General features: G+C 51.2%; 1 protein-coding gene across 5 annotated transcripts in view; it reads left to right on the top strand.

The window, feature by feature from the left end:
• CACNA1C (calcium voltage-gated channel subunit alpha1 C) overlaps nt 1–12,478 on the top strand; it is a gene marked incomplete at both ends in the record, with an annotated part of 717,827 nt that overhangs the window by 643,103 nt on the left and 62,246 nt on the right. For all 5 annotated transcript variants that reach the window (XM_080661205.1, XM_080661203.1, XM_080661204.1 and 2 more), the window contains one exon: nt 8,206–8,289. In XM_080661205.1, coding sequence (XP_080517331.1) covers nt 8,206–8,289 — 84 coding nt within the window. The remainder of the gene's footprint in view (nt 1–8,205; nt 8,290–12,478) is intronic.

Genomic DNA, 12,478 nt, shown 5'->3' with positions numbered 1-12,478 from the left:
TGCATCATAGTGGTGCCCTGCAGGATCCCAAACACCCCCTAGAGGGCAATGCACTTCCCACACTCAGAACCTGAGCCTTAAGCTAAGGTAGGACTTCAGTCTCTTATTTTATTTTCCTTGAAATCTCTTTATCCCAACTCTTAAGAAACCAGTGTCTCCCACCATCCATGGAACCCCCTCAGCCCAGAAACTCGGCACATATACCTGTCACATTGAAATGATAGGAAAGGGAAGGAGAGGAAGGGAGGCTGCAAGGGGACGCCAGGGAGCCAGTCAGCCACCCCGGCAAGGGCATCAACCCTGACTCAGGAGCTGCATGCTGTGCAAGGCGGAGCTCCTGCCTGTTTCTCAGCAGCCTGGTTGGTAAGTGGGCACACTCTGATTATTATTTATCTGTGGGATGCCCACGGGGTACCTGTTGGAGCAGCGCAGGCAGGCAGGCATAAGTGGGCTTTGTCATGGGGCCTCCCGCCTGCTCTTGTACCCAGGGATTTGCGTATTGTTGCAACACTGTGACAGGTTTCCTTCTTGCCAGGCACTTGAGAGCTTAAACGTCACTATGAATAATAAAAAATAATTATATGACTTGCATAAAGCCTTGTGTGGGAAGGGTAGTATTAGCTATTACATTTAATTATTTAATGTGGAAAATTATCCACACTGTATAAAGAAGCCCGGTGGGAAAGTGCACTGGTTCCATCTCCATTCCTGTCGCTGAGAAAGAGACCCGACCACACCAAGTCTGGGAGGGGGAGAGGGGTCCCCAAAGCTGCGGAGCTGTGTGCAGCCCTGACCCACCAGAACGGAGGCACTGCCAGTGCTCCCACCAGTGCTGCGGGGAAGGGAGGGGCCATCTAGGATGCAGGTGGGCAGCCTGGCTCAAACCCTGCAGCACTCACAGGAGCAATCCCAGCCACCAGCAGGCACCGCACAACTCTCGGAGGGGGTGCACTGCGGTCCCTCCATCTGACGGGAAGGAAGCAGAGGCTGTGGTAACATGCCTGCACAACTCAAGGCTCTCTTCTGGAAGTGAGGAAAGCTGCTCATTTTGTTCACTAAAGCGGGTGCAGATTGCATCTCCCATGATCACAGTTGGGTCACACGTGCCTTTGCTAAGTAAGGTCTGCTCATCAGGTCAGAAAGGGCATGGAGACGGTAGGATGGGCCTGCCAGGTCTGGCTGTGGAATACTGTCCCAGAGTCTAGGGCAGCTGGACTGGACAGGAGAGAATTTGAGACAGGCAGACCACAGAGGCTGCACGGGCCAAGCTCGTTGGCTGCTCCTCCCGTCCTCCCCCTCCCAGGGCCGCCTGGTCTCTGCCTTCCCTGCCTCTCCACAGTGCTCGTGCTGTCCATTTGTCTGTAAAGTTGCCTGCGTACCTGCAGTGCATCTGCTGGCCTTGCCCGCCCCAGGGGTATGTCCATGCAGCACCCTATCCTGGAGGAGTCCTTTGCACAAATCAGCTCATGCCTGGCATTAGCATGGAGCGCCTGCAGCCTACTCGGGTGCAGACTGAGGCAGAGATGAACCTGCTAAGGTTCCCAAAGATGCTTAGTCCATAACCAGCAGTTTTTATTTGCTCCCAGTGGAGAAGACCGGAAGTGCCAGGTTTGGCCATGTCTGCAGGCCCACACCTGGCACACACAGGCACCTTGTGAGCACTCATTGATGAGATAAATGAATGAGGCCTTTGAAACTTTCTGGGAAGGGAAACACTTAATACCAAAGGCAAATCCAAGCAGATGGTGTCCAGTTCAGAGTTTACATTCCTATAAAAATTTTGAGAGCAGCCCCCATCACCACTACCACCTGGGCCCTCACCAGAGAAGACACCAGGCCCTGACCACACCCCCTGCCTGCTCCTGCCCTCTGTCCCTGCTGTCGCAGGCTGTCTGTGCAGTGTGAGCCCTCAGGCATTTCTGAATGCACACATCGCAGGGAGGGAGCCCACAGACAAGGCAGAGATCCTCGCTGCCTCCCAGGCAGCCAGGGCCAGGAGCAGCTGTGTGCTCCATTATGCCTTCTCCATGAGACACCGCTAATTTCCATGATTACTGTTATGCCTAAATGGCATCCTAATGTAATACAATTTATATTATCTCTGCTTGGTGTCAGTTACCATTGTGTTCCATGATATTCCCTGGCACTGACTCTTCACAAACGCATAGACTTCGCCCCTGCGCCTCCCCCAGCTGCATGCAGCTCCTCTCTGTCCCCTCCGCCCCGCCCATCCCTCAGTTCCGCAGCCTGGGGCCCAGGAGAGATCAGTGTGTCCAGGACCTGGGCACTGCCTCCCACCCACACCAACCCCTCCGCTCAGCCTCCTGGCGCAGATGCTTGCTCACTCAGGCGGGGCTCTGCCCTCTTTCAGGAACCCCTGTGTGGTCTTTCCTCTTTCCTCCTCCTCTCCTGCCTTCTACCTGAGTGGCCTTTCCCATCAATACCCTTCTCAGCTGTTCTTCTCACATGATTTCTGTAATTCCTCCGCATCCCTGCCATCCCCACCTCTTGGCAGTCGGGCTTCCCCAGACACTCTTTCTCTGTCAGTTTTCCTATCTGTTCCCGTTCTCTGCCTCAACTGCAGCAGCTCCATTTCTAATCTCAACTCAGGTGTCCCACTTTGACACTCTTAGACCCCATGTGTCCCTGGAAGGGAACGGTCTTTGGGGAGAGACTCCCAGATAGGCTGAAAGTCCAGAGTCTGCTTTCCTATCAGGGTCACATCATCTCTGTGCTCCTTCGCTTCACCTTCTCTCTGCTGGACCAGCGGAGGTATACACGGACAACAGGCAAGAGGAATAGAGAAAAGAAAAAACAAGTCATGGCGGTGAAACAACTTTTGCCTCAAAATTACTAAGAATACACAACACAATCCCAGGTGTGCATATTTTCTATGGATTCCTTCTTACCACCAGCTTGCTTTACAGCTGGTAGTGCCTCTGTGATATCACAGTGGTGAACTCTGCTCTGAGCAACAAAGAAGCTAAGAATCCAGAATTCAAGGACAAAGACACAAGCCTACCACCTCTCCCACATCAGCTCTCTGGGGTCAGCACTCGGCTGCTCAGGCCTCGCTCCCCAGCCCTCCTGGCAGAGGAGCGGAAGCTGGGTCTTTCCTGATATGAATAGTGGTTTCTAAGAACATGGCAGTTGACTGTCCAGATGAACTTGAGCCTCAAAAATTAGCCATGATAACTTGTATACTGTCACTAATCTCAAAATGGTACCAGCCAGAGTTTAGAGTCTCAAGACAGTCCCAATACTCAGCAGTAACTCAAGATGGGCAGGAAAGGCCTTAGAGACAGACGAAAGGTGAGCTCAGGATTCCAGAAACTTCGGCCTCTTCCCTCCTCCTTCCACAGACACTTGGGCTTTGCCTTCCCCCTCTGCTGTCCCACCCCCAAGATTAACCCTGTGAATCCTACCTAACAGATCCCCTCTGGTTAACCATGACAGTAGCTAATGCTACTGTCATTTAATCCTCACCAGGAACCTATGGTTATCCCACTTCATACGTGGGAAAACTGAAGCATGGGAGGTTATGTCATTTGCTCAAGGTTACCCAGCTAATAAGTGTCAGAGCTAGGATTTGAATCCAAACACCTCACCCCACCCCTGGAAATCATGCTCTTAACCACCACGCTGCCTCTTTCAACTTGGAATAGCTCCAGTGATGGAGGTGCATCAGGATACAGATAATCCAAAAGAGAGGAAAATCCAAAATTCTTGTGCATGTGAAATGCATCACATGATACTTTTGCAACAATTTTTCCTTCTTAATCATGGTTTGCTGAAGCTGGCATCAGTTTGGTCTATGTTATCTCAGCCACATCAGCCCATGAGTGGAGGGCCAGCGGCACTCCGGAGAATGGGTTACTCCTGGGGTGTGAGCAATCGCAGGGGTGCTGCTGCTCAGCCTGGGGGGAGAGCATGAGACCTCTTGAGGACGGCCAGGGGAGAGCCCATCTCGAAAGGGGACATCTACTGATTCTGCAGGGTTTAGGGATTGCAGGGAAAGACTTCCAGCCCTGAAAGCACCATCCCCTCACGCCTGCATGGCTCTGAGGAGCTGGACACGAAAGAGGTTTGGTTTACCATTCAGGGAGAGCCAGGAAAACCCTGTCCCTAACCCTGGTGTCTTCCCTGCCGTTTGGGACCTGTCACCAGGGAAAGAAGGAGTGGCAGGTATAAGAAAAAAACACCTATGATTTTTTTCATCCTCCTTCTTCCATTATACCCCCGAAATCCACATTGCCAGTGGTTTCCAGCAAATAAGGAGGTGGGCAAAAATAGGTATGTGGGGGTGGGGTGGGTAGGGGGGAATAGGAGAATGGGAAAGAGAGCATAAGAGAGCACTAAGCTCTCACACTCCAGAGCGTTTAGGGGAAAAGTAATTCTCCCAGGCTCTGCCTGCTTAGCGGTTTGGCCAGGTGTCCCCTTGGACAACCCTGTTGACCTAATGGAGGCGTTGGGCCTTGTTTCTGGTAGTGGGTGTGAATGGGTGGGAGGGAGGGACAACTGAAAGAGTGGGAGGAGGAGGCTGACCTGAACGCTGGATCTGAAGCTGTCTTCAGGGAACAGTTGGGAAGGCTGATGGGCTGTGGGACAGCGGGGTGGGATGGTGGGTGGAAGGGTCAGGGTTAAAAGCTGCCTCTTAAAGGGATCCTGTCAACAACCTCCCACAAACGTGGTCCCTCGCCCCTGCATTCTGGCTACATACGAAAGATCTCCTCAGGGCTGGGTCCCTGGGAACCCTTGGCGACAAGGGCATGGCTGGTTTCTGCAGCCAAGGGAGGCCCAGGCACTGGGCCCACCAGGTAGCTTGCCATAGACCAGAGAAGTCATTCAGAAGCCTCCAGCAGCACAGCCTGTTGAGGGCAAGGACAAGGCACAAGGCATGAATCTCCACAGAGCCCAGCCATCCTAGTATCAGGCAGCCATGAAGCTGTGGAAGCAGCCGTGGTCCAGGAGGAATTGACTGGTATTTCCTTCCATCCTGCCTGTCTCTGCACACAGAGACCCAGGAGACGTGGTGACACGTGATGCACACCCAGGAGGTTGACAGGGTCCCTTTAGGTCTTGGCCCCGCCCCTGGTGTCCCAGCTGATTAACCTGTGTGTTAACCTCGCCTTTGCCTGTTCTCTGCCTCTCTTCCTTTCCCTTTTCTCCTCTCAGAGGTGTTGCAGACCAAGGCCAACTTACCCATTTTGTTTCAGGTCTCTCGTGGATGAAAGACTCCAATCATCCTCCTTTCTTGAGCCCTGAGCCTTCCGCCTTCCTACCTCTCCTCCTGTCCCCACTCCCAAATCGTGTTTTGTTGCCACATTTTCTAGGCTGGATGCAGAACATCCTGGACTCTGCTCTCGTTCCTGTTTCTCTCCTTTCTCTCCCTTGACCTTCTCCCCTTCCTTTCTGAAATAGCTGTACCTACAAAGATGGTGTTCCTATCTAGAGATATCCCCCAATGTTTTCCAAATTCTAATTTTAAAACATATGCATCTTTATAGTCCATTTGGGGCCTTCACTCTTTACCTTCCTCCCTTCAAAATCAGCCCTCTCCATTTGCCCTGAGAATGACATCTGAGAACCTGAGAGGGAATTGGTTGTTTCCTGCTCATAACATCTGATTTAAATGAGAGAGAGAGGCCCCTCTCTGCCTCAAAGGGTCTAGTATGTTCAGAAAAATATTCTGGGAAGCCAACAAGAAAGCCATGTATTCAGGCTGACCCTCACCTAACCCATGCCCTGGCCAACCTCTGCTTTTCCGGCCTGGCTGTGCAAGGTCTCCACAGTGGCACTTCTGTTTTCTTTTGGCAGAAATGCCTGGGAACCGAGAGGCCCCTTTCCCTGTGACCTGACCTCCCACACTAAGAATAACAGCCCTAGGACAGCGTGTCTTGCGATCCCTCTGGAAAGAGGGCATGGCTGGGAAGTGGGGAAGTTAAGGGAGCTGGATAGAGCCAGGAGGAAATGGAAGACACAGACTCATGGCTCTTGTGAGTAAAAAATAAAAAGGGAGAGTTGGCAGCCTTCTAGAGGGCTGGGGAGAGAGACCTGGGAAACTCTCAGGAGAATTTTAGTGCTTCCAGACCCACTCACCAGGCTCTGGAATTCCATCTCCCAGGAGCCCCAACTGGTGGCTAGAGAACAGGAAAGGTCTGGTCCTGCTCAGCAAAGGTGCTCCAGTCCTGTTTTGTCCCCTTTGCAGACATTTCTTTAAAAACTAAAAGAGCAAATGTCCTTTTTTAAAGAAGACAAATGTCTTTAGTACTAGGTCCTTTCCACTCCATGGGAAATGTGGCTGTCCTGTCCCTAGGGTTTCCTCACCTGTGAGCAGATGTCCATGTGGTCACAGCACTGCTCTCTAAATCCCTCACCTCACAGATAGGCAAATGGCCCACCCAGGACTCCTGGAATCCTCTAGGGAACCTGGGACCACCTATCCCTTGGTTGACCAGTTGTCCAAGTACCTTAAAAGTCTTTCAAAAAGATTCATCTATTCCCTTTTCTAAATATGGTGGGGGTAAAATTCCATAGGTGGAGGGTAAAATGGTAACAGCGGGACACTGTCCCTCCTCTTCTGTGCCAGAATCTCCCCTTCCTAAGAATCCTGTTCCCTTCCATATCCTCTATCCAGACTACCCCTATCAACCCAGTTCTCAGGAAAGGCTTTGATAACTTCATTCACTTTGGTGGCACCTGCATTTCAGTGGGATCCTATATCAGAATGGCATTGTTGGGACAGGAACCTGGGCAGGTGTTGCTTAGGAGAGCATTGTCTAGGGCCATGTCCTGCTCTCCCCAACTATGAGACCTACCTGGACTGTGTCTCCTTTCAGTCAGGAAAGCCTTTGCCATGACAGAGCTGCCCCTGAAAATTCTTGGGCATATCCAGAGCTGGAACAAAGTGACCGTCATTCTGTCTGCATAAAGTCCAGCTTTTTATAGACATTGTTTTAATGATGTGGTCCCCTTGTCATTGCTGAACTTTACATGAGGCATCTCTGAGCTCAGATGACCTGACCAGCCTTCTGGACCACACTGATCGCTTCTCTTTAGCTCCCATATCACCCATTGGCCCACAGCCTGTTCTCCTCTAAGGGGTCATCCAGCTGTGGTCCCTCCCTGCCTCCAGACAGGCCCTTCTGAAAAAGAGAACTGGGGACATGGGAGATGCTGAATGTGGACTGAAAGGAGAGTCCAGCCACATCCCTGCACCATGGCAGCTTGTGCTGCCTGGCCCCAGGCTCTGCTGGGAAGTAGAGAGGGCCTCTGTGCAGGAGGGTGGTGAAGCGGGATGGTCTGGAGGAAGGGGAGCCGTGTGGCCATGGGGAGGCAGGGCAGGAGGATTGGACTAGTTGCCTCCTGGCACCTCCTTTCCCCCTGGGCTCCTGGGCTCTGAAAGGGTGTTTGGAACTCCAGCAGCAACACTGAGGTGCCGGAACGGTGATTCTGATGGTGATTGTTGCTCTGTTCTTGTCTGTCTAATATTCCTTTTTAATCCCCATCCTGCCTGCCCCTCCCTTATGTAGGGTTACTTTAGTGATCCCTGGAATGTTTTTGACTTCCTCATCGTAATTGGCAGCATAATTGACGTCATTCTCAGTGAAACTAATGTGAGTATGACTCTGCCCTCCCCAGGAATCTCCTCCTTCCTCTTCCTCTGCCTCCTGTTTCCCTCTCACTCTCTCTCTTTACCTCCTTTTATTTATTTGTTTTAATTTCCTGTTTTTACCCCCCTCCAGTCATGCTTTTTATTGAACCTGCCGTCGTCCTGTGAGGGAAAAAAAGTGGGAGCCTCTCCTCCTTTTTTTCCACTAGTCCCAGCTCAGCCCTGTGTGCCAGGCCCAGGAGCTTGGCCGAGTGGAGGGAGCAGGCGGTGGGAGGCCGCCAGCTGCCCTCCCAGGTGGCCACAGCCCGGCGTAACCTTTGAACTAACCCAGCTTTTGTCAGGCCTCTCCACCCTGCGATAACCAGGTGACCCAGGTTTGAGCCACCAGGACTGTAGAGTGGTAAGAGAGTATTTACTATGCCCACGTAACCTCTTTCTTTTCTCATTTTTTTCTCTTCTCTCCTTTCTTTCATGCTTTGTTTTGTTTTGTTTTGTTTTTCCTCTTCCTTTTTGTTTTGTTTTTCTCCTTTGTTGTTGGTTTTTTTTTTTTTTTTCTTCTCTCTCTCTTTCCTCGGCTTCTCTGCCCCATGCAGCACTATTTCTGTGATGCATGGAATACGTTTGACGCCTTGATTGTTGTGGGTAGCATTGTTGATATAGCAATCACCGAGGTAAACGTAAGTACATGGCGTCTGGACCTGACTGTCCGTGCCTGCTCTAACACTCATTGTCTTTCCCCGGTTTATTGTTTTTCTTCCTATTTTCTCCTCCCCACCTCCTTATTTTCATTTACTGGTTTTCATTTGTTTGTTTATATTGGTTTAAAGGATTTTTTCTTGTTGCTTTATTTTGAAAATGTTTTTATTATTTAACCTTGGAACGAGATAGGTCTCCCTTTCCTTTAAGTTTTGATTGCTGCATCCTTTTCTCTCTCCCTTTACTCTCAGCCTGGCATGACTCACACTGTATAGGAGGATGCAGCTATGGGGAGCACGGAGTGAGAAAACCAAGAGACATTTGCAACTTTTGGGCAGCTGCTGGGGCGGGGACCCAACTCTCCTTTCACTCCACTCACCTCCAGACCTCTGCCTCTCCCCCTCTCGCCTTTCTGCCCACAGCATCTTGGAAAGGAGCTCTCTCCAAGTGGGACACTGGAGTTAAGGCTAGGTCTTTGCCTGCATTGTCAGCCCAAGGCCCGGCCCATTACTTCCACACTGAAAGGGCTTTGTTCGATTTAACAGCAGCAGCCCATGCAGGCAGCCCGGCCCCTCCAGGCCCATTTGGGAGAGAAGAAGAGAACTGGTCATGTTCAGAGCCCTGCTTGCACCCCTCTTCTCCGGAGTGGCCAAAGAGCCAGCTGGCTGGTGACCCACCGAGAGAGAGCTCTTTTGAGGTCTTTCCTCCCTCTTGCTGGGGCAGCAGCACCTCCCTCCCACATGAACCCACCCAAGGAATGGACTCTTGTACCTGCCTGGTTCTCTCCCACTCCCGCCCCCACACCCTGCCCTGGCTCCCTGGCCTCAGACAGAACCCCAGCCCCTGCGCTCCGAGGCCTCCTGCCGCCTTCCCCGAGAGTTGCCTCCTCCTATACAGCTCCTACCAGTTCCTGCACATGTCTTTTTGTTACCTGGCATGTTTAAACCTTCTCTTTATCTATAGGCAAGCCCTCTGCAGTTAGTCTTTAACATGTGTTAACTTTTTGTCATAGTTTTTCCTTAATTAAGAGACTTGGTAATGTTTGCACAAATCTCTGATGCACTGAACCATGAATAACAGCATGGAGTAGATGCTGTCCAGTTTTGATCAAAGATGTTTGAAACTGCCCTACCAACCGCCACCATCTTCCCACTGTGTTCCACATCCCCTCTCCCTCCATACTTTGCTCCCCATCAGTTGAACTGACTTGTCATTTTATCTGCCTGATTCCCCTGATGAAAGCCCCTGTCTGCCCCTGCCCAGCAGATGGACACTGAAGGAGGCTGTCACGCTTCCCATACCCTCCCTCAGCCTCTAGCACCCTCCCCACTCACCCGTGGTTCCAGATTTGGTTGCCTCTCTGTCTCCCACATCCCCCGAGTTGTCTTTGTCTCGTGTGTGTGTGTGTGTGTGTGTGTGTGTGTGTGTGCGCGCGCGCGTGTGTGTATGTGTGTACACTTGCCCTTGACTTCTTCCAGTGAATGATAGATTATATTTTTAAAAAACCAGTCCTCCTACACATGCGCTGTGCCCCCCCTCCCCTCATACTCCGCCTCACCACTCCTGAGCACACTCCCAGTTCTGCAGGCTGGATGGCCCAGGTTGTATCTCAGATGCTATTCAGAGCCATGAGTTGGTCACGTGTCTGTAAAGGCCAGCGCTTCAGGCTCGGAGCTGGTGCCATGCAGTGCCCTGAACTGAGGGCAAACTCAAGGAGAGGACAGGAAAGAGAGCAGCAGTGGGCCCTGCCCTCTGAGGATGTATTTTTCAGACAGCAGTGCAGGTCCTTATGAAGCCTGTGCCAGGGACTGGGAGCCTGAAAGAGAGCAGGGAAATGCCAGCCAGTGACAGCAAGCTGCTCCCTGTGTGCAGAGAGGACCCACTGTCGACAAGGCCCATATCAACACTCAACCTGCCATTTTCCCCCAAACTGTTAGTGTTTCTAAAAGAAAAACAAAGACAAAGCAAAAGAAACTTTCGGGATATAAATTTCCAAAGAAGTGGCTATGTTGGCGGCAGAGAGGGAGGGTACAGGACAGGGAAGGAGCGTAAGGCCACCATGCAGACCCTTCCATTTGTACGTGGTTTTCTACTGACGATTCACCCTTGCATTTGTCTCATGTAACTGAACTACCCTGGGAGTTTGACAGACAGAAGTTATCATCTCCAATTTGCTGCCGCTAAAGATGCTGGTGGAGAGGTTAAGTCCTTTTGTGCCGTGCAGCCGAGTCCAGCCCCCAGCTCGAGTTCCCTCTCTAATCCATGATGCCCTTTGATAAACACATGCATCTCACATGTCCTTCCACCAGCAGGCTTGTTCAGCCCTTATGTTCTGTGATTTATATTCAAAATAACCACACGGTTTTTGATAGTCTGCACAAAAAATGACGCATCAGCCCCCTTGGAACTGTGATGCAGCTCTTACCAGCCTCCCTTACCCCAGGCTCAGGGCTCTTCCTCCTCTAGACTGAGGTGAAGAGTCACACTGAAGAGGGGTCTGGAGAGAAACGGGACAGTGTGTGTGATGGAGAGCAAGGGGGCGTTGCCCAAGACCCGGCACTTATTTCCCTCCACACAATGAACGGCTTGTGAACCAGAAAAACAAATGTAACACCCCAGGCAGGGGGGGTGTGGGAGAGAGGAGAGAGGGCTGACCTGAAGTCAGAGCTGGCAAATGGCTGAGGCTTGCTTCTTCTTTTTTCTGGAAAAAAAAGACTCGTTTCCTCCTCTGTCAAAGGAATGTGATTATCTTATGGGACTGTGTTTTGAAGCTCAACTAAGAGCATCTATTTTAAAACTCTGTAAACTATAAAGTGCTGTGGAATGGAAGAGACTGTGGCACCCAAGCAAATGACATTTTTTCCCAAATCCCTGCTGGAATAGCTGGGAGGTCCTCAGCTCTAGCCAATTATCTTTAGTTATAACTTATGCCCCACAGGCACTGTTAGAGCCCTTGTTTCCCAGATATGATTAGATTCTTGGAGATGGTTGGCAGGTGGGGCCAGATCAAAGCCAGCGCAGCTCACTGACCACTGCCCATACCCACGCCTCGGCAGGGCTGTTCCCCAAGCACATTGGGTGTAGCCCTGCACTCGGATAGCAGTCAGTATTGTGGATGACAACTTGTATAAGCAATAATGCTTAGTCTCAGAGGTAGGTCCCTCCGCACATAGGTTCTGCCTCAGGCCACTGGCAGCTCCTGGGTCTGAACACTCGCTGGTGTGAGAAGTTTACAGCTCCAGGTGTCCCTGGGGCCGCTCCAGGACTTCCCAGAATTTTCTAGTCTTACTTGTCATCACAAGATACTCATTCCCAGACATATGTTCTATTTGGCAGGAATCTATCTATATCTTGGCCTCAGAGGGATCCATGAGGGCTTTTCACCTGTAACTCATCATCTTTGACTCTTAAACCTACAGAAATTAACTCTCATTTCCCTCACCTAACTGCCATATTCATCCTAACCGCCCTCCAAATATTCCTCACATCTAAGCTCAGCTCCCCATAAATGCCTTCTCTTTCCTCCTTGCCTTTACAAGGCTATGGCACCTCTCCCTCTGGGAGATGGGTTTCCCACCAGTCCCAGAGCCAGCATTCATTCATTCCACCATATTTATCGTCTCCCCTTCTGTGTGCCAGCTATGAGTGTAGGCACCTGGAGTACCTCAATTCACAGAACAAAAGCTCCCTTTTCATGAGCTGGCAGTCTAGGGTCAGGATAATGAGCCCGTGAACAATGCACGGAGTACAGAAAACAAGGAAATCATAGTCCATCGAAAGCTGGTAAGTGCTTTGGAAAAGAATAGTGTCGTGTAAGGGGCCAGAGGTGCTAAGAGGCAGTGAAGGAAGGTGCTATTTCAAATCAGATGGAAGTGAGGAGTTACCCAAGCACATACCTGGGAGGAGGGCTTTGGGGGCAGGAGGAACAGCTGTGACTGGTGCAGAAGGAGCAGGGGAGACGGAGAGGGGAGGAGACCAGAGAGGGGGATCAGATTTTGGCTTTTATGCTGAGCAAGAAGGGGAGACACTGGTGCCTCTGAGAAGAGGTGTCCCCTAATCTGACTTACATTTCCTAAGGCCGGTTGGCTGTCTATGGGAATCAGGGTGGAAGCACAACACTATGTAGAAGGTGCACGTGATTACCCAGGTGGGAGGGGACCGTAGCCTGCA

This window comes from Plecotus auritus (genome assembly GCF_963455305.1).
Source record: "Plecotus auritus genome assembly, chromosome: 3".
Taxonomy (NCBI): domain Eukaryota; kingdom Metazoa; phylum Chordata; class Mammalia; order Chiroptera; family Vespertilionidae; genus Plecotus; species Plecotus auritus.
Note: the sequence above shows the minus strand (reverse complement) of the source record. Positions and strands in the feature narration are given on the sequence as shown.